The 24,597-nt window shown below is 44.7% G+C and overlaps 2 protein-coding genes across 5 annotated transcripts in view; one reads left to right on the forward strand and one right to left on the reverse strand.

The window, feature by feature from the left end:
* Positions 1–16,179, forward strand: part of pbx4 (pre-B-cell leukemia transcription factor 4) — a 441,364-nt gene extending 425,185 nt beyond the window's left edge. Inside the window, exons 7-9 of one of the 3 annotated variants that reach the window (XM_070867367.1) lie at positions 2,189–2,301; positions 8,894–8,983; positions 12,242–16,179. In XM_070867367.1, the coding sequence (XP_070723468.1) occupies positions 2,189–2,301; positions 8,894–8,983; positions 12,242–12,334 (296 nt within the window). In that variant the 3' untranslated portion in view covers positions 12,335–16,179. The remainder of the gene's footprint in view (positions 1–2,188; positions 2,302–8,893; positions 8,984–12,241) is intronic. The other 2 variants (XM_070867369.1, XM_070867370.1) reach the window with 2 other exon arrangements.
* Positions 16,180–17,957: 1,778 nt separating this feature from the next.
* The window catches only part of LOC139237992 (kinetochore-associated protein DSN1 homolog), a 44,848-nt gene continuing 38,208 nt past the window's right edge, over positions 17,958–24,597 (reverse strand). The window contains exons 11-12 of one of the 2 annotated variants that reach the window (XM_070867372.1): positions 20,911–20,998; positions 17,958–19,627 (exon numbers count right to left, since the gene is read on the reverse strand). In XM_070867372.1, coding sequence (XP_070723473.1) covers positions 19,560–19,627; positions 20,911–20,998 — 156 coding nt within the window. In that variant the 3' untranslated portion in view covers positions 17,958–19,559. The other variant, XM_070867371.1, reaches the window with a different exon arrangement.

A 24,597-nucleotide genomic window follows, 5' to 3' on the forward strand; every position in this document is an offset into this window, starting at 1 on the left:
TAGCTGACTCACTACTGGCCTGTTTAGGGAACCAGTTTTTACTAGCTGTCCAATTAACTAAGCTAGCTTGCTTGTTTGTCTCTGCTTAAACCTAGAAGAATCCTATCTGTTTAATATTGCAGGGATAGTACTGCTGGTGGCTATCACGGTGCCCATGGCCCTCTGTTCTTAAAGCACTGCCTGCTTCCACGCTACAATAGGGGCTGTCTGCAATATCATCCACTTACTAACAGCAGCAACCCGAAGGGGCAACATCATTCTGCAGACTTGCCTAGAGTGCCAGCCAATTAGGCTCCTGGATGCAACGTTCAATGTGCCATTGTATTGGACTAACAACTCATTGTGTCCATGTGCCAAAAATGGACAAGGCAAGAGCACTGGAGCAACAAATCATGCTTCTTCCACAACAGAGTCACTCAGGAGTAGTGCTAGGTTAAGCATCCGGAAAATAGTGCAAGCATCGTGCTAACTCAAGCCAACACTCTCACACTCCACCATAGAGGAAATAAGTGCGCTACAACTTGACTTGAACCATGCAGAGGGCTTATTTATCATGTGACAATCGGAATTATCAAACGTACTATTGATATCTGGAAGCAACACTTAGCATATTTGGATTGATTGGAGAAAATACGCCTCCCACCAGAATTTCCAGAACAATTTTTTGTTGCATGCTCCATACCTTCACCTTGAAAAGAGGCCTCAGTCGGCATTCATCTCTTTCACCATGATGGTTAACCTATGGCCTCTGGTAGAGTAAGAGGGTGAAATGTCACTGGTGGTACCAGCAATGCAGCAAGGAAGACTGGTGCGCAAGGTTGGCTTTCAGAGTTTCTTAAAGGATCCTACCACACCTGCCAAGTAATGGTGCCCAAACCATCTTGCCCTACATGTTTATACTCCGTTCTTCAATCCCATCTGTTGCCATTGTATGTGGAGCTCCTGCACAATGTTTTAATCAGGGGCAGAGCATTTATCGCCTGTATTACGCATGTGGGAATGTTGCTGGCTTGAGTTGACTCAATACTACCAATGGCACTTTGATTCAGATGCGTCACACCTTGATATTACTGCTTCTTGGGAACTTATTTGTGGAAGGAGCAAGTGTGTTACTGCTGCAAGGCTTCATTGACAGCCAGCTGCTATACTAGACCTCCATAGGATCTGCTTTTACCAGAGACTTGCATGGGAGTCATCCACATCTAGGCCTGTAGTGGCTAATTGGTGTTGAGTAATCTCCCCCTATATCTAGTGCACTAGCTGCATCGATCTGGGTGGGTGGTCATCAGTCTTTTTAAGTATTTCTCTCCCTGAGTCCTTGCAGATGGACCTACAGCTCTGAGCCAATCAAACTAGCTTTTCTCAATCAGTGATGTTCAAAAGTCCAGCAGTTTGTTGATAATCAGATCACTTTGCCTCCCCAGCCAGTGCTATTCCAGGTGCTTAACTGGCTCCTAATTTCAGCTCGGAACTCAGGTAGAAGGTCTATTGCTGCTTCCTTGTTATTGGATGATCTACTCTGGCCACAGATTGTAAACTGCAGAATATGTGTACACCAGCATTGTAAGCACACCAATAGTAATGTGCAGGCTGTAACAGCTCAGTTTGATTCTTGCAACATTCCTTAGTGGGAATGTGCTGGTCTATATTTGTTTTTTTTGTGGTGTTTTTCCATGAACCAAGCTTCTTCTAATAAACAGTGACATTATACACAGCCTGCAGATAGCAGTAGATTAGAACTATAGGGGGCTCGTACCAGGTCTGCTGACCACAGAGGAGGAGCATTGTCTGATCATTGAGTCTTGTCCTGGAGTTACTAACCCTGCATGATGCCTTGAGTTTTCAAATATTCTTCAAGGTACTCTCAAAGTAGGACCAACATGTCTAAACAATAAAATCTAATTACTCTCAACTGAAAAGTTCATTTTCCTGCTATCAACTTCATAAATTAATGATTAAACAAAAATAAAGCCTTCGGGTGTGTAATGCATGTAACTATTTAGCAGATGATTGTGAGCATGCTGTGAGTTTTAATCTGGGCATTTTGGGTGCATGCATCTTTGTTTCTCAACAAAGCCCTTCCTGTTGGCACTTCCAGCTTATCTCTGTGCTTGGCTCAAGGCGGGGGGACGGGACGTACTGTGTGCGATCTGTGCGTGATTCAGGTGCCTGACTCTTTCCTTTCCAGGTTCTTCTGGTTCTTTTAACATGCCAAACTCTGGAGACTTATTCATGAACATGCAGTCACTGAATGGGGATTCTTACCAGGGTTCTCAAGTTGGAGCTAACGTGCAGTCACAGGTAGGCATAGGACGATTCGTTTGGATTACGGGACATCTCAAAGAGATTAGAATAACAAACCCCATCCACAAAAGAGGAAGCTTCAAAGAAGGCTAAAATCAAACATGACTTTTGGAGGCTTGAATGCCCAACTGAGTATTGATAAATGCCACCAGACCCTCGAGAATGTGGGCCTTCTAATGTCACTGCTTTCTTGCTGAGAAGACACGATGTGTTCAATTTCATTACAGGAAGTTCGAGTTGTAGATGTTTCCTAATCTGGGATTAGCTGGGCCAAATCGATTTAGTTCCATTCACCACTCACAGCTGTAATGCTGTGATTGATTTAACTGGAATTATCGTCTTGGTGAGCCCTCCCATTCGGCATAGTCCTGAGTAAATGTCCCTGACAGTGCCACTGGCAGACAGCGTGCAGATGGGCCCTGTCGATTTGACGGGCTTGGGATTGATTCTGGTCTGTGCTGATCGTGTCAGTAACAGTGCTGTAATTGGCCTCAGCACTCCCAAGCTATTGAAAGAAACACCAGCCTAGATTCCTAGCTCCTGCTGAAAACATTGTGTGTTAGTGGTGTGTGAGGACAGTACGCTCCCTATGGTTGAGTTGCCTTCCGATACTGTCTGTGCTCACATGTGACGACTGGTCACTCTTACGAGGAAACTGGCTCCTGGAACTGTACCAGATTAAACACCTTCACGATAGGAAAGGAGAGAAGTGGTGATCGTAGTGCTGTGGGGTTGTGTTCCTGATCAGTCCCTGGATTAGTGAAACAGCGGTGTGGGAGTTATGAACTCAAGCTTCTTCAAGCAGGAGGTAGAAGCTGTTGGGCCAATGCGCTTGAAGTAGAAGTGGTGGGCTCACCAAGACACCTAGCAGACCGCTCCTATGGCTTGTAAAATGCCACTGTTCTAACTTGAAAGAAATTATTAATATGAAGTACAATCTTGGAAAGAAAAACTTGGAAGGAAAGGGCCAAGAGTGGAATGATTGCGCTTTGAGAAATATAGTTAAAAACCTCTCCCGATAGGATGAACGTTACATTTGCTGCAGTACATTGCTGTCATTGTTTCACTGGTGAAAGGCTGTTCATGGTGCGTTGGGGCTTGTATCATACCCGATATTTCATACAGCACTGCATTTTGGCTTTTCATTTGCTGCACAATTTCCCTGATATTTCTGGGTAATCATTCCCCATTTTTCAAAAATGGGTAAAATTGGTATGGAACAATATAACATATAAAACATTGGTAGAAATCTAAGGATATTATACCATCTGTGTAAGCCTGTGTGTTTAAAGTTTGAAGAGAGAATGTCTTTCATTGCTGTATAGGTACTGCAATATAACTTGGTCATTGACGGTTTATCTTTGGTGTCCCAGTGAAATGTCTCCTCATAAGGTCATGGGTTCAAGTCCCACTACGGAGACTTGAGCATATAATCCAGGCCGACAATCCCAGTACAGTGCTGAGGGAGTGCGCACAGTCATATGTAATGTCTTTCAGATGAGACGTTAAACTATGTCAGCATGGATTTATGAAAGGGAAATCATACTTGACAAATCTTCTAGAATTTTTTGAGGATGTAACTGGTAGAGTGGACAAAGGAGAACCAGTGGATGTGGTGTACTTGGACTTTCAAATGGCATTTGACAAGGTCCCACACAAGAGATTGGTGTGCAAAATTAAAGCACATGGTATTGGGGGTAATGTACTGATGTGGATAGCGAACTGGTTGGCAGACAGGAAGCAGAGAGTCGGGATAAACAGATCCTTTTCAGAATGGCAGGCAGTGACTAGTGAGATGCCGCAGGGCTCAGTGCTGGGACCCCAGCTATTTACAATATACATTAATGATGTAGATGAAGGAATTGAATGTAATATCTCCAAGTCTGCAGATGACACTAAGCTGGGTGGCAGTGTGAGCTGTGAGGAGGACGCTAAGAGGCTGCAGGGTGACTTGGACAGGTTAGGTGAGTGGGCAAACGCATGGCAGATGCAGTATAATGTGGATAAATGTGAGGTTATTCACTTTGATGGCAAAAACACGAAGGCAGAATATTATCCGAATGGCAGCAGATTAGGAAAAGGGGAGGTGCAATGGGACCTGGGTGTCATGGTACATCAGTCATTGAAAGTTGGCATGCAGGTACAGCGGGTGGTGAAGAAGGCAAATGGTATGTTGGCCTTCATAGCTAGGGGATTTGAGTATAGGAGCAGGGAGGTCTTACTGCAGTTGTACAGGGCCTTAGTGAGGCCTCACCTGGAATATTGTGTTCAGTTTTGGTCTCCTAATCTGAGGAAGGACGTTCTTGCCATTGAGGGAGTGCAGCGAAGGTTCACCAGACTGATTCCCGGGATGGCGGGAGTGACATATGAGGAGAGACTGGATCGACTGGGCCTGTATTCACTGGAGTTTAGAAGGATGAGAGGAGATTTTATAGAAACGTATAAAATTCTGACGGGACTGGACAGGTTAGATGCAGGGAGAATGTTCCCGATGTTGGGGAAGTCCAGAACCAGGGGACATAGTCTAAGCCATTTAAGACTGAGATGAGGAGAAAATTCTTCACTCAGAGAGTTATTAACCTGTGGAATGCCCTACTGCAGAGAGTTGTTGATGCCAGTTCATTGGATATATTCAAGAAGGAGTTAGATATGGCCCTTACGGCCAAAGGGATCAAGGGGTATGGAGAGAAAGTAGGAAAGGGGTACTGAGGTAAATGATCAGCCATGATCTTATTGAATGGTGGTGCAGGCTCGAAGGGCCAAATGGCCTGCTCCTGCACTTATTTTCTATGTTTCTATGTCTGCCTTCTCACTCAGGTGGGCATAAAAGATCCAACAGCACTATTTGAAGAAGAGCAAAAGAGTTCTCCCCAGTGTCCTGGCCAATATTTAACCCTCAACCAACATCAAAAAAACAGATTTTCTGGTCATTTATTTTATTGCTGTTTGTGGGAGCTTGCTGCGACAAATTGGCTACCGTGTTTCCTACAACAGTGACTACATTTCAACAGTACATAATTGGCTGTAAAGCGCTTTGTAAATCCTGAGGTTGTGAGAGGCAGATCTGTAGCAGGGAGCAAGCACTTGGTACCCTGTGGGGTGGGGTAAAAAGATCTTGGAGGATGAGGGGTGGAGAGAAAGGGGTGGCAAGGCTGTGGGCTTGCCTAACAGCTTGACCCTGCTGAATCTTTGCAAAACTTAATAGGAAACTGCTGAGTGTTCCAGCAGCTCACTTCATTTGCATGTGATTTGCCGCATGGGAATTCTTACCTGGGCTCAAGTGGGAGGAATAGGAACTGGCAGGTACTTCCTATTGTGAGTTACCATCATCTCGATGTGCAGTCACAGAGCTGTTCCTTGCATACATGTCATTCTCTAGCACCAGCTGGTTAGATTACTGACATTCACTGGAAGTGACCCGTTAGACAGCACACAATTATAATTGAGGCTTTGTAGCCTCTTAACAATGTCAGAAACATACAGGACACTGCTAGTGGAGATAAATTACCAAGGGAGAAGGACAGGGTTAGGCAGGCCAACATATCCATTATAATCTGAATCAGTGTGTCAATTTTCATCTCCAGTCTCCATACTCCTATTTTCTCCTCACTTCTGACACATACAGAACTAACATTGGAAAGCTTGTTTTGCTAAAGCATTGAATGATGCACTTTGATTTTTAACAGATTCAGATGCAGCCTGGGGGTGAGTGAGGACATCCATCTCCCTTTGATGCCCGGTAGTGGTCACACTGAAATGCCTCCTGTTGAATATGTCCATTTAAGTGTACATGAGAATGGATGGCTTTATTTGGACATGGCATTGAAAGTGTGACAGCAACAAATTATAGGTAGCCATACTATCTGAGATATATATTATATACCAATCGATCTACCTTGGAATTTCACACAGGGAGTTGAGATCAAGTGTAGTTTTTGGGTGAACTGGGGTTAGAGGGCGGCAGATAATTGGACCAGGATGCACAGATGTAATTCTGTCCTCATTTTAAAGGTGTACATTCTGTCCTTATTGTCATATTTCCATATTTACAATAGGAATAGCCTATGTAAACGTGTCATGCTGTAACTGCACCCTCTTCCCAGTGGAGGAGTACATTTAGTGGGGTTGGTGATCCACAGAACCAAACTTCTTTGTCAGATTGCGGTCTGAGTCCAGGATATGACAACTAGAAAGTCAACCTTGTATAGTAGAACATGTGTCCCTTAGGTGTGGCATGAAGCCACATTGCCAAGGCAGTCCTGGTATACTGCCACAAAAACAGAAAATGCTGTCAACATCAGCAGGTCTGTCAGCATCTGTGAAGGGAACAGGCAGTTAAAGTATCCGGTGTAGACTTTTCATCAGAACTGGAAGATACTACAGATGGCCAGCATTATAAAAGGAACACACACACTTTCTCTCTCTCTCGCATACGCACAACTTGCATTAATATAGCACCTTTAACATAGTAAAATGCCCCAAGGCACTTCACAGGAGCGTTATCAAACAAACCGAGCCATATGAGATATTAGAACAGGGTCAAAGACGTAGGTTTTAAGGAGCTTCTTAAAGGAGGAGAGAGAGGTTGAGGAAGGGAATTCCAGAGCTTAGGGCCAAGGCAGCTGTTGGTACGGCCACCAGTGGTGGAGCGATGAAAATCAGGGATGCGGAAGAGGTCAGAATTGGATGAGCGCAGAGATCCCGCAGGGTTGTAGGGCTGGAGGAGATTACAGAGATGGGGAGGCCATGAAATTATTATTCCAACACAGTTGTTTTGCAGATTTTATAGTTGCCAGCATTGGATCAAAGAAAGAAGTGAAAGTTTCAACTGTTTGGGGAAAAGTGACATTCATTTCTTCAATGTGATTTCTACAAATACATATATTGCATCGGTTTTCCTGCAGTATCAGTTTAGATACAGCGTATGACAGTTTGCAACCTATAACTGTGCAGTTGGCTTTGTGTTGAACTGAAAAAGAGGTCATTGGGTCAGTGGGGAATGGTAAGATGCACTTGGAACTTAAAGGGGCAGGCTAGGTTCCAGTTTTAAGACCCTATAATTACAGCTGCTCTATTGGCCACCAGCATCAACCATTTCAGCATGGCTTTATAAAAAATGTTTATTTTTTATTTTTAGCATACTTCATTGCTAACACATCGTTGTGCATCTCTTGTTTGCAAACATCTGGCTCAGTCATAATCCTTTAATATCAAAAGCCCAGAAATAGCTGTGGGATCCTTCATGAATTCTGTCTCCACTATTCATCACAGGTCTTGCCTTGTTTGCAGAAAGAGACCATTTGGACCAACTCGACCATGCTCGACACGTGCCTCCTCCCTCTTCATCTCATCCCATCAGCATATCCTTCTATTCCTTTCTTCATCATGTGTTTGTCTAGCTTCCCCTTAAATGCATCCATGCTATTTGACTCATCTACTCCATGTGGTAGCAATGTTCATTTTAAATCGATAAACATCTCCACCAAAATAGCAGAGACAGAAATTTCAAACCTTTGCAGTGTATCCCATGGTGTAATTTTAGGCCAACGTGTCAATTTCTTCAGCAGAAACAGTGTCCAAAAATACGCTTGCTTTTTTAAAGTAAAAACATGCCATCAAAGAAGCATCACTGTCCCATAGTCTGATACGAGTTCATATATAAAATTGTTTCAGCACCTCATTACTGGTGCTTTAATAAGCAGCAAAATTAGAGATTTTTCTAACCTTTAAAAGATGTTCACCTGGATTGCTGGCACAAGAAGTGCTGACTTAAAATGCTATTTTGACAATTCTCTGAAGCAGCGCTACTCTCAATCACAGATTTATATGCAGAGTCTAATGCTGTGGTGCTCGAGGCTGTTATATCTCAGGTTTAATAGAAATCTGAAGTGAGGGAATCCAGGTTTCCACTAAAAACCTTTCTAAAATGGGGCCTAATTCTTTGGACAAAAGATGAAATTGCCACTAACCCCAGAACTTTTCTGTACAAACTCAGCCGTCATCTTGGACTCCTAAGAAGCTCCCTCTTTTTATATATTAAACCCACCTTTTAAGGTACATTTCAAACTTACAATACTTTACAGAATACGAGAAGTGCGTGCTGGTGTCGCTATGCTTTTAAATGACTAATAAAAAATATGACCAAAGCAGTGTGCAGTCGTGTGAGGCTACGGTATTCTATATTGTGTATCATCATTTTCCACTATTTACACTGCAGTCATTGTGCCAACTGCAAACACAATGTACACAATGACCCACTCCAAAATAACATGTTCAGTATCAGTCAAATGAAATGGTTAGCTTTAATTAATGTTAACTTAAGGGAAGAGATTCAAAGAGAATTGGGAGTGGAAGTTGAATCCAAGCTTGAATTGTGATTTGAGGTTAGGATTGTTACGGGGATCTGAGATGTCCACAGTATTGGCCATTCCTGGCCTGGGAGTCACACTCTACCAACACAAGTATAAATTCCGTCATGGTTCATTGTGAAAATGGGGGCGGGAAGATGAAGAATTGAGACCAATAACCTAGCTCGTTCTCTGTGCAAATCAGTGGAGAAACTTCTAAGTTGACCTGTTCTGTCCTGTAGGTGGATTCCCTGCGTCATGTTATACACCAGACAGGCGGATACAGTGATGAGATGGCAGGAAGCCAGATGTACACCCCAAGACGTATAGATGTAAGAATCAGCTTTTCTTATTTTAAACCCAAGTGGCTTTAACCCTTTAAGAGTTGAAAGTTCTTTGTCATTTTTTGATATATTGATTTCTAGTTAAGATTAGCTCGTCCCCATCCTCACTCACACACTCTGTACTGTACGCAATGTCTCTGGGAATGTACACGACCCCAGGGTGTTCCTAACATGACCCGGCGGCCATCTGTGCTTTGCTTTCACCACTTGTGACCGTTGGCAGATGGTTTTGAGTCTGAGCACCATTTGCAGCCTCTTCTGCTGTAAGCTGTGCACCAGAGATGGGTCGAGTACCATTTGCGTTGCAAGTATCCTTTAATGGCCCTGTCTCGTGACAGAATAGTGTCTCTAAAATTCGCTCTGCACCGTTATGAGAATGGGAGGCATTTCCTGAGTGGTTCAGTTAACTGGTACCTGACTGTAAGTGTGTGTGTGTGTGTGTGTGTACTGCACAGCATTGAATAATCCGTTAAATGTTCTTTGCAGCAAAGCTCCATTACATAGGGTTGCTAGGCTAAGAAGAGACTGGCTGATGTCTAACAATGTTAGTGGAATCATGGAAACTTGCAGCACAGAAGGAGGCCATTCAGCCCGCCGTGCCTGTGCTGGCTCTTTCAAAGAGCAGTCGTGCTTAGCCCCACACCCCTGCTTTTTCTCCGTAACCCTGTAAGTTCCTCAACCTCCAGTACCCGTCCGTCTCCCTTTTAAAATTATTGCTGGAATCAGCTTCCATCACCTTTTCAGGCAGAGCATTCCCGATCCCGACTACTCTCTGCATCTCCTCTCTGGATGATTTTGAATCTATGACCTTGAGTTATTGACCCAAGAGTCAAAGAGAATATGTTTTCCCTATTTACTCTTATCAAAACCTATCATCACCTTGAAAACCACTATTATCATCTCTTAATCTTCTCGGTTCGAAGAACAATTGTTGCACCGTTATATTTTACGGAGTTGCTTAAACACAATGCCTGCTTGCTGTGTCTGAGACTGCCTTCCACTGTGGGCATTGAGAATGGGGGTACACTGGAACTTTAGATCTTTAGAGGAGTTTACGTTAGTGGGATGTAAAAATTTTAAAAAATCTCAACCCTGAACCCAACCTGCCCGCTTCTGGTTTAAACGGTGAGGAAGACGCTAAGAGGCTGCAGGGTGACTTGTTAGGTGAGTGGGCAAATACATGGCAGATGCAGTATAATGTGGATAAATGTGAGGTTATCCATTTTGGGGCAAAAACACCATGGCAGAATATTATCTGAATGGCTGCAGATTAGGAAAAGGGGGAGGTGCAACGAGACCTGGGTGTCATGGTTCATCAGTCACTGAAAGTGGACACACAGATACAGCAGGCGGTAAAGAAGGCAAATGATATGTTGGCCTTCATAGCTAGGGGATTTGAAGATAGAAGCATGGAGGTCTTAATGCAGCTGTACAGGGCCTTAGTGAGGCCTCACCTGGAATATTGTGTTCAGTTTTGGTCTCCTAATCTGAGGAAGGACGTTCTTGCTATTGAGCGAGTGCAGCGAAGGTTCACCAGACTGATTCCAGGGATGGCTGGGCTGTCATATGAAGAGAGACTGGATCAACTGGGCCTTTATTCATTGGAGTTTAGAAGGATGAGAGGGGATCTCAGTAACGTATAAGATTCTGACAGGACTGGACAGGATAGATGCGGGAAGAATGTTCTCGATGTTGGGGAAGTCCAGAACCAGGGGATATAGTCTTAGGATAAGGGGTAGGCCATTTAGGACTGAGATGAGGAGAAACGTCTTCACTCAGAGAGTTGTTAACCTGTGGAATTCCCTGCCGCAGAGAGTTGTTGATGCCAGTTCACTGGATATATTCAAGAGGGAGTTTGATATGGCCCTTACAGTTAAGGGGATCAAGGAGTATGGAGAGAAAGCAGGAAAGGGTTACTGAAGGAATGATCAGCCATGATCTTATTGAATGGCGGTGCAGGCTCGAAGGGTCGAATGGCCTACTCCTGCACCTATTTTCTATGTTTATGTTTCTATGGACGGGGGACGGGAAATCATTCTGCTCCCAGGAGGCGGGGTGTTCATTTAAATATTATAATGATGTTGCATTCCTCAGACTTTCAGGTTTAACCCTGGCTGGCCGGGTTTCCCGGGCCTCAGGAAACCTGGCAGCTAAAGGGAACAAGGACTTCTATGTGGAAGAGGCAAGTGCCTTTCCAGCACTGCTTGTGGGCCAGAAGAAGCAGGAGTGCTTCCTCCCAGCCCCAAAGCTAACCTGCTTCCCTCCTCGCGACTGGACCCACTCCCATGATTGGACCCACCACCCCACCCGCGTGCGATGGGACCCCCACCTCCGTTGCAGCATCAGACCGCGACTACCACCTCTCGATCGAACCCCCCCCCCCGTGCGTGTATCTTCCACATATGCTCTTCTCAGTCTGCCATTTTCCTCCAGCAATCTCTCGAATTGATAGCCTCACAACTGGAGACCTCTGCACCAAACGTGTCTTTCTTATTGCACTAAATTTAACTCGAGTATTTCATGAATGTTGAAATTGTTTGCAGAACTCAACCAATATATCCAACAAGAAGAGACAGCACATGTCAAAACAATTGAGTGATTATAGAACTCTGCATCAGCAGAGCCAGCAGTGAGTTCCTGATCCCTGACCTAACTTGTGGACTGTGCTACTCACACTGACTGACACAGAGAGTCAACTCTTTCTATCGTGGCTCTGAGTACTTTTGTTTTTAATTCTTCAGTTTTCCTGTCTTATACTGGATGGTTGGGTCAACATCAGGAGTTATTGCTTAAAACTCCCAGGTGCAATGTGAGGTGACAGTATATCATCACTGTGACAGCACAGGACACTGCTGAACTTCACATTGGGACCTTCTGCACTGACAGACTCACGCAAACTTCCCAGGAACAGGTGGGCTGAAGCCCTCAGCCAGGGCACCTGGGAAAGGAATCCCGTGCTGCAATTGCTTGACTTATCTCTGAGCAGGCCAACCATGGCTGCAGTCCCGGAAAAGCCCACCCTGTGTACTGGGAGTAAGATAAATGCTGGGGCTAACTCTGGTGGTGAGGGGCTGACCTGCTCAAAATCACAATGCATTCAGTTGGACGGATGTGATGCAGAGCACGACTATTTTAGTGAAATGTGAAAGGCTTCCATTGCTAGCAGTTGTAACTATGTAGACCTGGAGAGAAAAGGCACAAAGGCTGGACAAGAGTTTGACCCTGATCTCTCGCTCTTTTTCTCAGGCTAATGGCAGCTGGCAGGATGCTACTACCCCATCTTCTGTGACTTCCCCCACCGGAGGGCCTGGCAGTGTCAACTCGGACACCTCCAACTGATGAGCTGCCGGCGATCATCTGCCCACTGGCTTTCATTTCACTGGACCCATTGAGAAGAACTTGGTTCCAACCTGATTTCATTGGAAGGGTCTTTGCGATACTTTCTTGGGTAGAAGCTCCCTGCCACCTATATGTAAATATAGTAGGACAAGAAAAGGTATTTATACATTTTTCACACAATTGCGTGCAGCCAATTACCTCACTGTAAAACCCTTTTAAAACCAATAGAGGAATGCTTCCTGTTTAGGTTACAGTGCTTACACACTACCTCTCAGCAATACACACTAGACTTACTCTCATACTTTAGCCATCACCTTACGTTTGTGAGTTTTAACCCGTCTGTCCCCTCAACCTTGATCAGTGTTGCAATGTGCAAGTTTTCATTCAGCTTCACCGGTCAGCTGTATTAGGAAAACCGTTCACTTTAACAGACTGATGCATGAAAATAAAACCCAACTTACTACCGCTTTTAAAAGTTCCTGCTCCTAAGCGAGCAGCTATTTAGCTGTGTTTTGTGTAGGTTGAAATGACTGAGGAAACGGACATTGAAACCTACACTGACCATGTGATTGTGTTAGGGCATGCAGGTCTAATAAACTAATGCAGACTGACTTTTTTTTCTATTGACGTGTTAGTCTTTAGTGTCTGACTAGAAGTTAGTATTGGTTTTAGGAGATGTACAGAACGGCTCTGAATCTGGCTAGAAATCAAACAAAATATTTCTCAGGGCTGACCTTGAACCACGTCCTCTTCAAGCTTGGTGTCAGTGGGATAAAAGATGTTTCACCAGTAGCACCGCTGCGTTTAAAACAAGAGGTGTTTCAGGAACATGTACAGGACACTTGGCAAAATGAAGTGCTGCGTTTAAAAAAAAAAGTGTCATTGTGCAAGAATAATTGAAGGATGGACCTCAGTCGCCCTGTGGAAAGTCTCTGTTAGTGACTGGGCAGACTCAGACCCGCTCTGAGCTTTCCTGTGTGATGTTGATGTTGAGGCAGTGAGGTAGCACTGTGCCTGGTGACAGCTGATACTGTTCTGCACTATTCTGCACAGTGTGAATGTTAACAATGGCCAAAGCCCTTTATTAACTTTTTCTTAAAACTGAAATTCGCTATGTAAAGGAAACTAGGAATAATGGATAATAGGTTTTTGTTACTTATTGTGACCTTATGTACTCTGTAGTTCCATCCCTTAGTTACCCTTTATCAGAAATCTGCTTTTCTGATGAGTGCCAGTTTGTGCAGCCTTTTGTGTAAACTCCTTCCGTGTTTCAAAATTGCAAAGTTACTGGATTGTTTTAAATGGGGAAAAGAACTATAGGACAAATCTTGGAATCACCGAATAGAATAAAACAGTCCATAGTAAATGGAATTAACAGTGGGAGACAGAAACATTTCATTTAATAAGGATGTAGAAGTCTTCCAGAAAATAAATTGGGTTTGAAATGTTGGGAAAGTTTACGTTAGTAGAGTGATGTCAGGACTGCAGGAATGATCTGTGCCCAGGACCCGCACCTTGCAATGTTTCCATTTGGGATTTTATAAATCGTTCAACATAGACTGTCAAAAGTAACATGAAATCAAAAAAAAGATTGGAGCTGTGACATTCCTGAAAATCAGTCCCTTTTTGTAGTCGCCCTCTGTGTGCAATTAATGTCTATCCAAATCTACACTGCCTGTACCAAAAATCTCCATAACACACAGATGCTCACATAAAAAGTACACATGGTTCAGCTTTACTAACTTTTTTAATCTTCCGTTTCTGGCGTTCTTTGTCTCGATGGTTGTGATGTTTGAATTTTTGAAATTTGATGTCATTGTAAAAATTCTAAATCCCAAAGGTAATTTTTACTCTGTGAGCTGCAGACTGACTCAGTTACTGTAAATGTAAAGACGTGACTGATTGAAGTTTCAACAGGGCTCTGTCCCAGACAGGTTTCTGATTTTTTTTTTTTAAAAAGTGTGTGGAAGCTGAGCTTTTTGTTTGCTGCAGGACCCCATTCTGTCCCCTGAATGTTACATGTTTTGCTATGAATGTATTCAGTCCCTATGGAGCTTTAGGCTGGCGTTACTGTGTGCATTGGTCCAAGGTGATCGGTGCAGTTTTTGGATTTGGGAGTTGAGGAACAGGCTGCTGAAGATCACACTGCAAAACGCTGAAACTACAGGATGGTCCTAGTGAGAACCAGAAGCGGGAAGGCCAGGAGTACCAAGTCAATCGTTCCCTTTAAACAGTTCCAACTTAAAAATAAAGCCATCTAATGAGTGATTTCTTTAAATTACAAAAGATTTTCCATTGGTAACCATGTAAGGTTTGTATGAATCGGATGGAAATCTTACTGAGACAAAGTGTGAAATGTATTTGCCTTTGGCCAGGCTGCAGTGGCAGCTAATAACCACAGGAGGGGGCAACTGGAATTCCCATCTCAGCACTGATCACTTTAGACCCAGGCACCAGACGCTGCATTAACTTGTTGAGCCGCCACCAATAGATGACCAAGACTCAAATAAGATTCGAACCTAAAATCATTCTGGATGTGTTGCGCACGCCCTACGTTTACAGTGTTTCAATCAATGGCCAACACAGTGGCGTGACCTTCCCAAACTGTCGGCCGATTACTGAAAGGGCCTCAGTCCTGATCATTTCATTTCACCGTGGAAGAATGAAGCAGTGTAAAAGCTCCTTCAGTCTGAGATTGTGATCCGCTAGCATAAATCAGCGTTCAATACAAGAGATTTCTGTTTATTCAGATGGAACTGGGGGGGGGGGGGATGCAAAAGAAACACAAAATAAATGTTTTTAAAAATATGATCCAAAACCTATCATTTAATTGTTGACATTTTCTATTGACAAAATGTAAAAGCTGAAACTTTGTGCAGGGAATCATTTGTCTGGAGAGACACTTTTGAAAAGCAGTATGTAATTCCACTAACTCGTCTTTGCAGTATAATTTTCTCTGGAAGATGTACGGTTTCGAACCCCTTCCATGATTCAGATGCGAGATATAGAGATATTATAACAAGATCAATCTTATTGATGCTTTCTATTTCGTTAATCATTTCATTTGAAGATCAAATTTGCAAATTCCCTCTTCTCTCTCCCCCCCCTCCTCCCTCCCCCAAAAATCTATTCTTTGAAGTTATCTTCCACCACATAGAATCTTTCAGTGAGGATCAGGGAGTTTGTTCACACGGAGGTACTTGTACCAGCAGTAAAAACATACTGGAAACTATTGATCGTGAATGATGCAATGGGTTATTAATAATGTTGCAACAAAGTCAAATTAAAAACTAATTTTTTAATAGAAATCAGAGTGCCGGCAAGATTAGTCATTAATTATATTTGTGGGTAACAGATAGCGAAACACGAGTACCTCAGAGTTTTAAAATAAAGTTTTAAAAAAAAGTTGACAGTAGCTAGTTACAGGAAATAAAGTGTAGCATTATTGAAAAAATGAAACCAATCAGACCACACGAAATCTCAGTAAACCGTGTATTTTTCCAGTCGTAATCGAGTAACAGGAGTTCTAAACAGGCAGGGTCACACATCTGTTTAAATAGAAGTCTATTGTATTAAGCATTTTTTTCAGAAAAAAGAAAACGTTAAAAAATAAAAATGTATACTATTTGCTTTTTAAACTTTTCGGATGTAGCAGCACGGGGGGGTCCTTTTCAGTTACTGGAATGGGTTCATGCCTTGGCAAACTTTTTCCTTCAAAACTATGTACCGTGTAAACGGCTTGATAGCAATTTTGAGAAAAAAAACATGTTAAGGAAAAGAGGTGTATTACGTTTTTATTTGTACTGTTAACACAAAACAGAATAAAACATTTCTTTTGCCACAAACCAGAAGTGCCGTGGGTTTCTGTATAGTTTGTTTTGTACGACACAAGAATTTTTAACTTGCGATTATGCAAGGCTGCAAACACGGTCTGGGACTTCAGTGGGGGTGAGAGATGAGCTGCCGTGGGGAGTTGGCTGAAGGTGCAGTCTCGTGTTTCCAGGGACGGGGAAGGAGCCGGCTGGTACTTGGGGTCCCCCATTGGAACACTACTGCATCTTTGGTGTCTACCTGTCTTTGTCTTCCAACAGTTCCAAGCCATGGGAGCCTGCTCCACCCTCTCCCGATCTCTTGTCAACTATTCCACTGTGTCTTTTAGTTCTCTCATTACACCTCCTTTTGTATCCTGTTACTATCAGTTCTGCCATTTAACCATCTCATGTTCTCTACCCAAGCACTTCACAGGTTATTCTATTTAGTTTCCCCCATTCTGTTCTTTTTAAACATAGTTCATTTGTAGTATCTTGCAGTCCTGAGGAAGGGACTGAAATTAAAGTTGCACATTCAGTTGTATCTTGCGTACAGAAATGGAAGTTACAGGAAAAGCAGGTAAGCAGCAGGGGAGATAGATTGAAGTGCGCACAGGTCCCTATTAATAGCTCACTAACAGGTTTACTGATTTTAAAACTAGGACATTACATGTTGCTGGATAAGCAGGTCTTCCCTGGGGAGACAAGAAACAGCCATTAGCAGCCAAGGCTACACTGGGGTAGTGGTACTTGCTAGTTAATAATATGCTGGTTTTAAAGTCAGTTGTAAATGATCACCACCACTTTCTTGCTGGAATTTAATTCTTGCGGAAACACAGAAAACTGTATCACACCCCCCAGCACCAGCTATTAGCGGCGCTTCACCAATCAAATCTAAAGATACCCTGACTGCAGCCATATGCAAGTCCTACAATATTACATTCACTGGGAAAGGTAGCAGACATTCTAAATCAGTAGAAAACATCAAATTCGCCACCAGAATTTTTTTTTAAATGCATCAATATTTAAGATGCTTACACAAAAGGCTGAGCAAAGTGCAGGAAACCACTCAAGGTTGAAAAGAATGGGGAAGGTATGAATCAAATGGCTAGTTAGTTGGCACGAAAATACCCTGCTAATTGTCAAGGCAGATTGAGGGAGGCGTGGAGTTCCAGTTTGGGGAAAGAACGATTTAGAGACTGCGATGAGTCGCGATTTAAACAGCACACCGGGAGGAGAGATTGCGTCTTAATATGAGATTGTGACTATCACCAGCACATTTCCAACGCCCATGAGTTTGCCACCATCAGTATTCATAAACTTTATTCTTGTGTAAACTTCTGTGGTGTTGGGTTTTTATTCATTCTTGGGATGTGGACAACACTGACATTTGTCCATCTTTAGTGCCGTGAGATGCTGAAACTGGACTGCCTTGAACCACTCCAGATAGCACTTGGATGCAACTGAGTGGCTTGCAGAGGGTAGTTGGTGTGGGACTGGAATCACATATCGACCAGATCAGGTAAGGGCAGCAAGTTTCCTTCCCTAAAGTGCATTAGTGAACCCATTGGGTTTTTACGACACTCCGACAGCTTCATGGTCACTTTTGTTGAGAGCGGTTTATTATTTCCAGTAATTCAAATTCCCAAACTGCCACAGTGGTATTTGAGCTTATAGACTCTGGATTATTAGTGCAGGCCTCTAGATTACTAGCCCAGTATAATTTAAGGAATGGGACACCAACACTTGAACAGGCTCCATCACTATATGTACCTTCTAAGACACTGGATGAAACAGAGCAGTTAGGAATAATCTTTGTGCAAAGAAATACACTTTAATTTACAACGTACTATACAATTTACAAACCATATACAGAAAGGTAACGGCAGATAAAGAACAAATCTAGAAGCAGAAGACAGACGTGGCCAACAATCCCCAGTTAGGAGAGACGGGGATAGATTGACTCACTAAGGAGGTGCTGATGTCTGCAACACACTGCTAACTTCTAAATATCTGGGGGAAGTAATTGAGTGTTTCATTGCTGCCTTGTGGTTACTGGCGAATGATCCAAATACCCGGCTCTTTGTCCTCGGAAACCTGGTGAAAGGCTCCTGGGTTCCTCGTCTCTCAGAACCACTCGCCAGCCAGTAACTCCAGTTGGGTTGCCCAGATTTATCTTTATAGTAACTACTCTTTACGTTCAAAACGAGCTATCCTGACTGGTTCGTGCTCTGAAAATGCTGGGCATTTAAGAATGGAAGCGTCATCCCAAAGGATGGCATTTATCTTCCAGCAGTGCCTTGAATTTTCTATTTGCAAATAATAAGCACAAAATGTGGCAAATAGTTCGGATGTGGAAATGCTATTCCTTTATTGTCAGAACGAAAGCTTTTAAAATTCAGCCAGGAATGTTACAGGCTCCATTCCTGGTGGGTGTTGGGTTAGCCAAGATCAGGCAGGACAACAGAACAATGACTACAACTGGTCTCGGCACCCCAGGGCTAGATAAAACTCATAATAAATCAGCCAGGGTTTAGGCTCCCGATTGCTATCCAGCGACCCCCTACTGGAGAGCATGAACAGGCGAGGTGATGCTTGGGCTTGACCGAGAGGCTCTCCATTCCACAGCCCATCGTCACACGATGTGTACACATCAATGCGCCGAGACCCGAGAGAACCGGTGCACATGTACCTCAGGACGGAAATGCTTGCGGGACAAGAACGGAGAGATGGCACATCTCTCGTTCAGTTGATGAATTATTTAATCTTGATTCACAGTAACATCTGGGTTGCTGCAGGCCTTGGAACTTTATGTCCAAAATGATAGCAGGTGCTGTGTCATAGATATAAAGTTAATAAAATGTAATCTTACAAGATTAAAAAAAGGACCGATCACTGCGGTTAGGGGCTGGTTTAACTCCTTCATGTATCAGTTACTTTACATTACATTTCTCTCCCTTTCTGACTTGCTTCTGCCCTGAATGCATGGGCTTTCAGTGTCACAGGCTCCCGCAGCCCTTCCATACTTCGGTCCAAGTGACCATTCTTCACATAAGGCGTGTCAGGGAGTATCAACAGGCATCACCGCCAATCTCATACCCGATCTCGCTCGGTGCTCATATACAGACGCGATCCTGTGGGACCCAGGATGATGTCTCCTTGATCATTTACCATCTGTAGTGCTCCCACTCGGGATCTGTGGGGCTAAATGTTAGATTAGGGGCTGTCTTTTACAATGAAGGACAGGAGGAGTGGAGAGCATCACCAAACTCTTCACAGCAGTACAAGGTGCAAAGAGCATGAAAGTCTCAGATACAGTCCAGAGCAAAGTTCAGGTTCCTACAACGTGCTTCTGCCACAGCCACAGGGCATCAGAAGCCCAGTGAGAAGATTTCCGCTCACCTCGTCTCCCACCATTACTCCTTCTTTGCCGTTAGAAATTTCTGTACCGGACTCTCTTCCAGCCCTTTGAACGTTCGGGATGCTGCAGGGAAAGGAAAAGCTCAGAATGCGGATTTGGTGTGCTGAACTATCTGCAGTCGTCTGCCCGCTCCACCTCCACCCTCTCAAAGCCCCGACCACACTCGCTTTCTTCCTCTCCAGCACAGACACACTCAGCCTCCACAACCAGCGAAAGGGCCACTTGGCTTCTCCACTCACTCTGAGTCTGGCATGGAGCAGCATTCCCGTCGAGCTGCTGCTTCTAGTGTGGCCTTCCAACACCGAATTAGTGAAAAGCCGTGTTCTAGAGGAATATAACACTTATGTTACAATACCCCCAAACACAGGGCAACGGTAGGGAGCCACATAAAGACTTGCATTTATATAGCACCTTTCACGACCACCAGACGTTCCAAAGTGCTTTACAGCCAATTAAGTACTTTTTTGAAGTGTAGCCACTGTTGTAATGTAGGAAATGCTTCAGCCAATTTGCGCACAGCAAACTCCTACAAACAGCAATGTGATAATGACCAGATAAACTGTTTTTGCTACGTTGGTTGAGGGATAAATATTGGCCAGGACACCGGGGATAACTCTCCTGCTCTTCTTTGAAATAGTGCCATGGGATCTTTTACATCCACCTGAGAGAGCAGACGGGGCCTCATCCGAAAGACAGCACCTCCGACAGTGCAGCGCTCTCTCAGCACTGCACTGCACTGCAGTGTCAGCCTAGATTCTTGTGCTCAAGTCTCTGGAGTGGGACTTGAACCCACAACCTTCTAGACTCAGATGCGAGGGTGCTACCAACAGAGCTGTAGCTGACACTAGGGCACTATCAGACACCATCTCAGTAAAAGGATTACAATACAGTAGGAAAGTCTTTAAAAAAATATATGACAAATCTCATCCTATTTTTATGATGCTGATCAGTCTAACAAAGATTCCAGAGAGTATTATCTCTCTGCAGTCATATTATGGATACGAATTTGCATTTACATGATGAAGGCCTCAGATAGTCTAAGACACTTCAAGCTGAACACCAGTCAGCAGGTGATCCAACTGCACAATGACATTCTGAAGCTGATCGTAAGGTGATGTTTACAAACAGCTGGGATGATTCTGCTTCCTTACATCTTGTTCTCCGGTCAGTAAATCCCGGGAATGTAAGAGTGAGAACTGGTGGCTGACTGAGCAAGCAGATTCCCTCAGTATGCCTTAGGGCAGGTTTCGGATGTTGCACAACCAGACACCTTACTGTCGAATCTGGAGACGAGTTAAATGTGGGGCCTGACTCTGGGCAGTGCACAAAGCAGCGGAGAAACTCACCCAGCTCTTCGGATATATTTTTCAGGCAAGAATCCCATTCCTGTCTGGTTCTGGTGATCAGGTTCATGGTTAGCTGCAGTTGGTCCATCTACAAGAGATCATAATTCAGCTCCATTTCATGTAATCACTGCAATCTGAAAACCGCCATTGCCAACATCAAGTACGGAGCAATTATTTAATCCCAGCCTGAAATATATTGGATTTTACATCACAAACTCGATGCTCCTCAGTCCAGCAAGCAGCCCATTCAAATCCCTGATTGTTTACTTTCTACATGGAGAAACGGAGGTGAAGGGCTGGAGCCCACTGTCCAAGCACCCCGGTGACAGACCAGCTTGAGTTGTCCACTCGCATTCGGTCTCCAGATTCCTTTACTTCTTTCTTTACTTGTGGCCCAAGCCTCGCTCCCAGGCCCCTTTGGAGCTTTCCGTGGTACGCAGTCAGACGCTGAACAGGGTGGAGCTTAATCTGTGGGGGCGTCGCTGTTTGAAGATAGAGTTATGGGGGCCATTGCACAGCACGGTTAGAGGGTCACTGGGTCCTGGGAGTGAAGCCTATCCTGGGGGACCAGCAGTATTAGTCTCACTGGGCGACGGGCACTTTCTGGCAAGCTGCTCTTTGCTGAGCGGGTGGCCGAAGCTGGTGACATCCTTCTGATGCCAGGCTGCCAACCTGCTTGTGGGAGCCCACGCTGGAGCAAAGTGGGAGTGTGCGTTTGGTCCAGGAGAAATCTGCCCTTTTGGTGAGAGGGGCTCACATCCGCCTGGGAGTATTTGCAGGATAGGTTTGCCAAGCAATAAGGAAGGCAACTGGCATGTTGTCCCTTATTGCAAGAGGTTTGGAGTATCAGAGTAAGGAGGTCTTGCTACAATTGTACAGGGCCTTGGTGAGACCACACGTGGAGTACTGCGCATAGTTTTGTCCTTATCTAAGGAAGAATATACTTGCCTTGGAGGCGGTACAACGGAGGTTCACGAGATTGATCCCTGGGATGAGAGGGTTGTCTTATGATGAGCGATTGTGTAGCATGGGCCTATACTCTGGAGTTTAGAAGAATGCGAGGTGATCTCATTGAAACATACAAGATTCTGAAGGGGATTGACAGGGTAGATGCTGAGAGGTTGTTTCCCCCTGGGCTGGAGTGCCTAGAACCAGGGGTCACAGTCTCAGGATAAGGGGTAGGCTATTTAAGACAGAAATGAGGAGTAATTTCTTCACTCAGAGGGTTATGAATCTTTGGAATTCTCTGCCCCAGAGGGTTGTGGATGCTGAGTCTCTGAATATATTCAAGGCTGAGATAGATAGATTTTTGGATCTGGGGGAATCAAGTGATATGGAGATTGGGTGAGAAAGTGGAGTTGAGGTCAATGATCAGCCATGATCTTACTGAATGGCGGAGCAGGCTCGATGGGCAATAGGGCCTACTCCTGCTCCTATTTCTTATGCTAGGATTGGCGGCGGGGTGGGAGGGGGGGTGCGGGCGGAGAGCCTCTGTTTTAACATGCGGTCTGCTTTGGATGCGGGGAGGAGAGGGAATGTATTAGCATGGATCGAGAAATGGCTGTCTAACAGAAAGCAGAGAGTCGGGATAAATGGGTCCTTTTCGGGTTGGAAATCGGTGGTTAGTGGTGTGCCACAGGAATCGATGCTGGGACCACAACTGTTTACAATATACATAAATGACCTGGAAGAGAGGACAGAGTGTAGTGTAACAAAATTTGCAGATGACACAAAGATTAGTGGGAAAGCGGGTTGTGCAGAGGACACAGAGAGGCTGCAAAGAGATTTAGATAGGTTAAGCGAATGGGCTAAGGTTTGGCAGATGGAATACAATGTCGGAAAATGTGAGGGGAATACAATGTCGGAAAATGTGAGGTCATCCACCTTGGAAAAAAAATAAAAGGGAATATTATTTGAATGGGGAGAAATTACAACATGCTGTGGTGCAGAGGGACCTGGGGGTCCTTGTGCATGTATCCCAAAAAGTTAGTTTGCAGGTGCAGCAGGTAATCAGGAAGGCGAATGGAATGTTGGCCTTCATTGCGAGAGGGATGGAGTACAAAAGCAGGGAGGTCCTGCTGCAACTGTACAGGGTATTGGTGAGGCCACACCTGGAGTACTGTGTGCAGTTTTGGTCACCTTACTTAAGGAAGGATATACTAGCTTTGGAGGGGGTACAGAGACGATTCACTAGGCTGATACCGGAGATGAGGGGGTTACCTTATGATGATAGATTGAGTAGACTGGGTCTTTACTCGGAGTTCAGAAGGATGAAGGGTGATCTTATAGAAACATTTTAAAATAATGAAAGGGATAGACAAGATAGAGGCAGAGAGGTTGTTTCCACTGGTCGGGGAGACTAGAACTAGGGGGCACAGCCTCAAAATACGGGGGAGCCAATTTGAAACCGAGTTGAGAAGGAATTTCTTCTCCCAGAGGGTTGTGAATCTGTGGAATTTTTAACCAATAAGGAAATTAAGGGTTATGGGGAGCAGGCGGGTAAGTGGAGCTGAGTCCATGGCCAGATCAGCCATGAAACTTGTTGAATGGCGGAGCAGGCTCGAGGGGCTAGATGGCCTACTCCTGTTCCTAATTCTTATGTTCTTATGACTGAGACAAGTGATTAATGCACAGTCCTATTGCCCTTACCCATTAGTGGTCCGTAAAAATCACAAGAGGCTGGCACGAAGACCAGAGATATATTGCCTCACACGATCTCTCAGCTGGTTTACACAGAATGCCCAGATTTCTGCAGCTCCAATAACAGCAATACTTTCATTGCGTACTTGAGTCACAATCCAAACCATTAACCATGTGTTTAAGGCTCCACACATTATCTAAAATCCCTGAGGGAACGAGCTGGTAAAGGGCAAGACAGCAGCACAGCAGTCGCGGACTGTCCACCGCCCAGCGTGCACACAAGAGCCTGCACCAAGCAGCGATTCATACGCCGAGTTTTACAGGCCGTGCGGCCGGAGATCTGCCCCCACATCGCCCTGGACTGTGGCTAAAACCCTCAATTGCAGCCGGGGGTGACGAGCCCGCGAGAAGTTGGAGGACCTGAAATCGTCCGTCTTTTGGGCGAGACACGACTGGTGGCAGCACCTGAAATAGAGGAACGGCTGGAAAAGCTTCTGCATGGCGCAGGTAGGAGAGGCTGGATCGGCCCAGTCCCAGGGGTTCAGAGGGTGCCGGCTCGATGGGTCAGCGTTCTATCCGTGGTATCCAAAAAGTGACGAGCAGAGAAGAATTTAAATTATATATTCCAGATGAAACCATAAACACATTGTGCAACCAAGTGATAGAGGGGCTTTGTCCCCGTGATGGGAATTCCCAATCCCACCCGTGGGGGGTCTCCTCGGGGGTCTCACGCACTTCCTGGTCGGACGGGAGGGGACATTGGGGAGCTGGTTACCCGCAACACTTTCACACAGCAGCGGGACTCGATCCCAGCTCAGACAGAAGGAAGACCTCTTCCCCGCTGAATGCAACCCAACTCCGGCGCCAAAGCCACGGTGCTTTGGTGCAGTGTTAATGGAGTGATGGCGCTGACTCCGAGCCCTGGGCTGCTTTATATAGCAGGGGAAGGGGAAGATTATTCTAATCCCTCAAAACCGAACACCTTCACACCACAAAGACTGACCCCTCCAAAACAAAACCTACCCCATAAACTGGAGGGATAGGTTA

The sequence above is a fragment of the Pristiophorus japonicus genome, chromosome 24 (genome assembly GCF_044704955.1).
Source record: "Pristiophorus japonicus isolate sPriJap1 chromosome 24, sPriJap1.hap1, whole genome shotgun sequence".
In the NCBI taxonomy this organism is placed as follows: Eukaryota; Metazoa; Chordata; class Chondrichthyes; family Pristiophoridae; genus Pristiophorus; species Pristiophorus japonicus.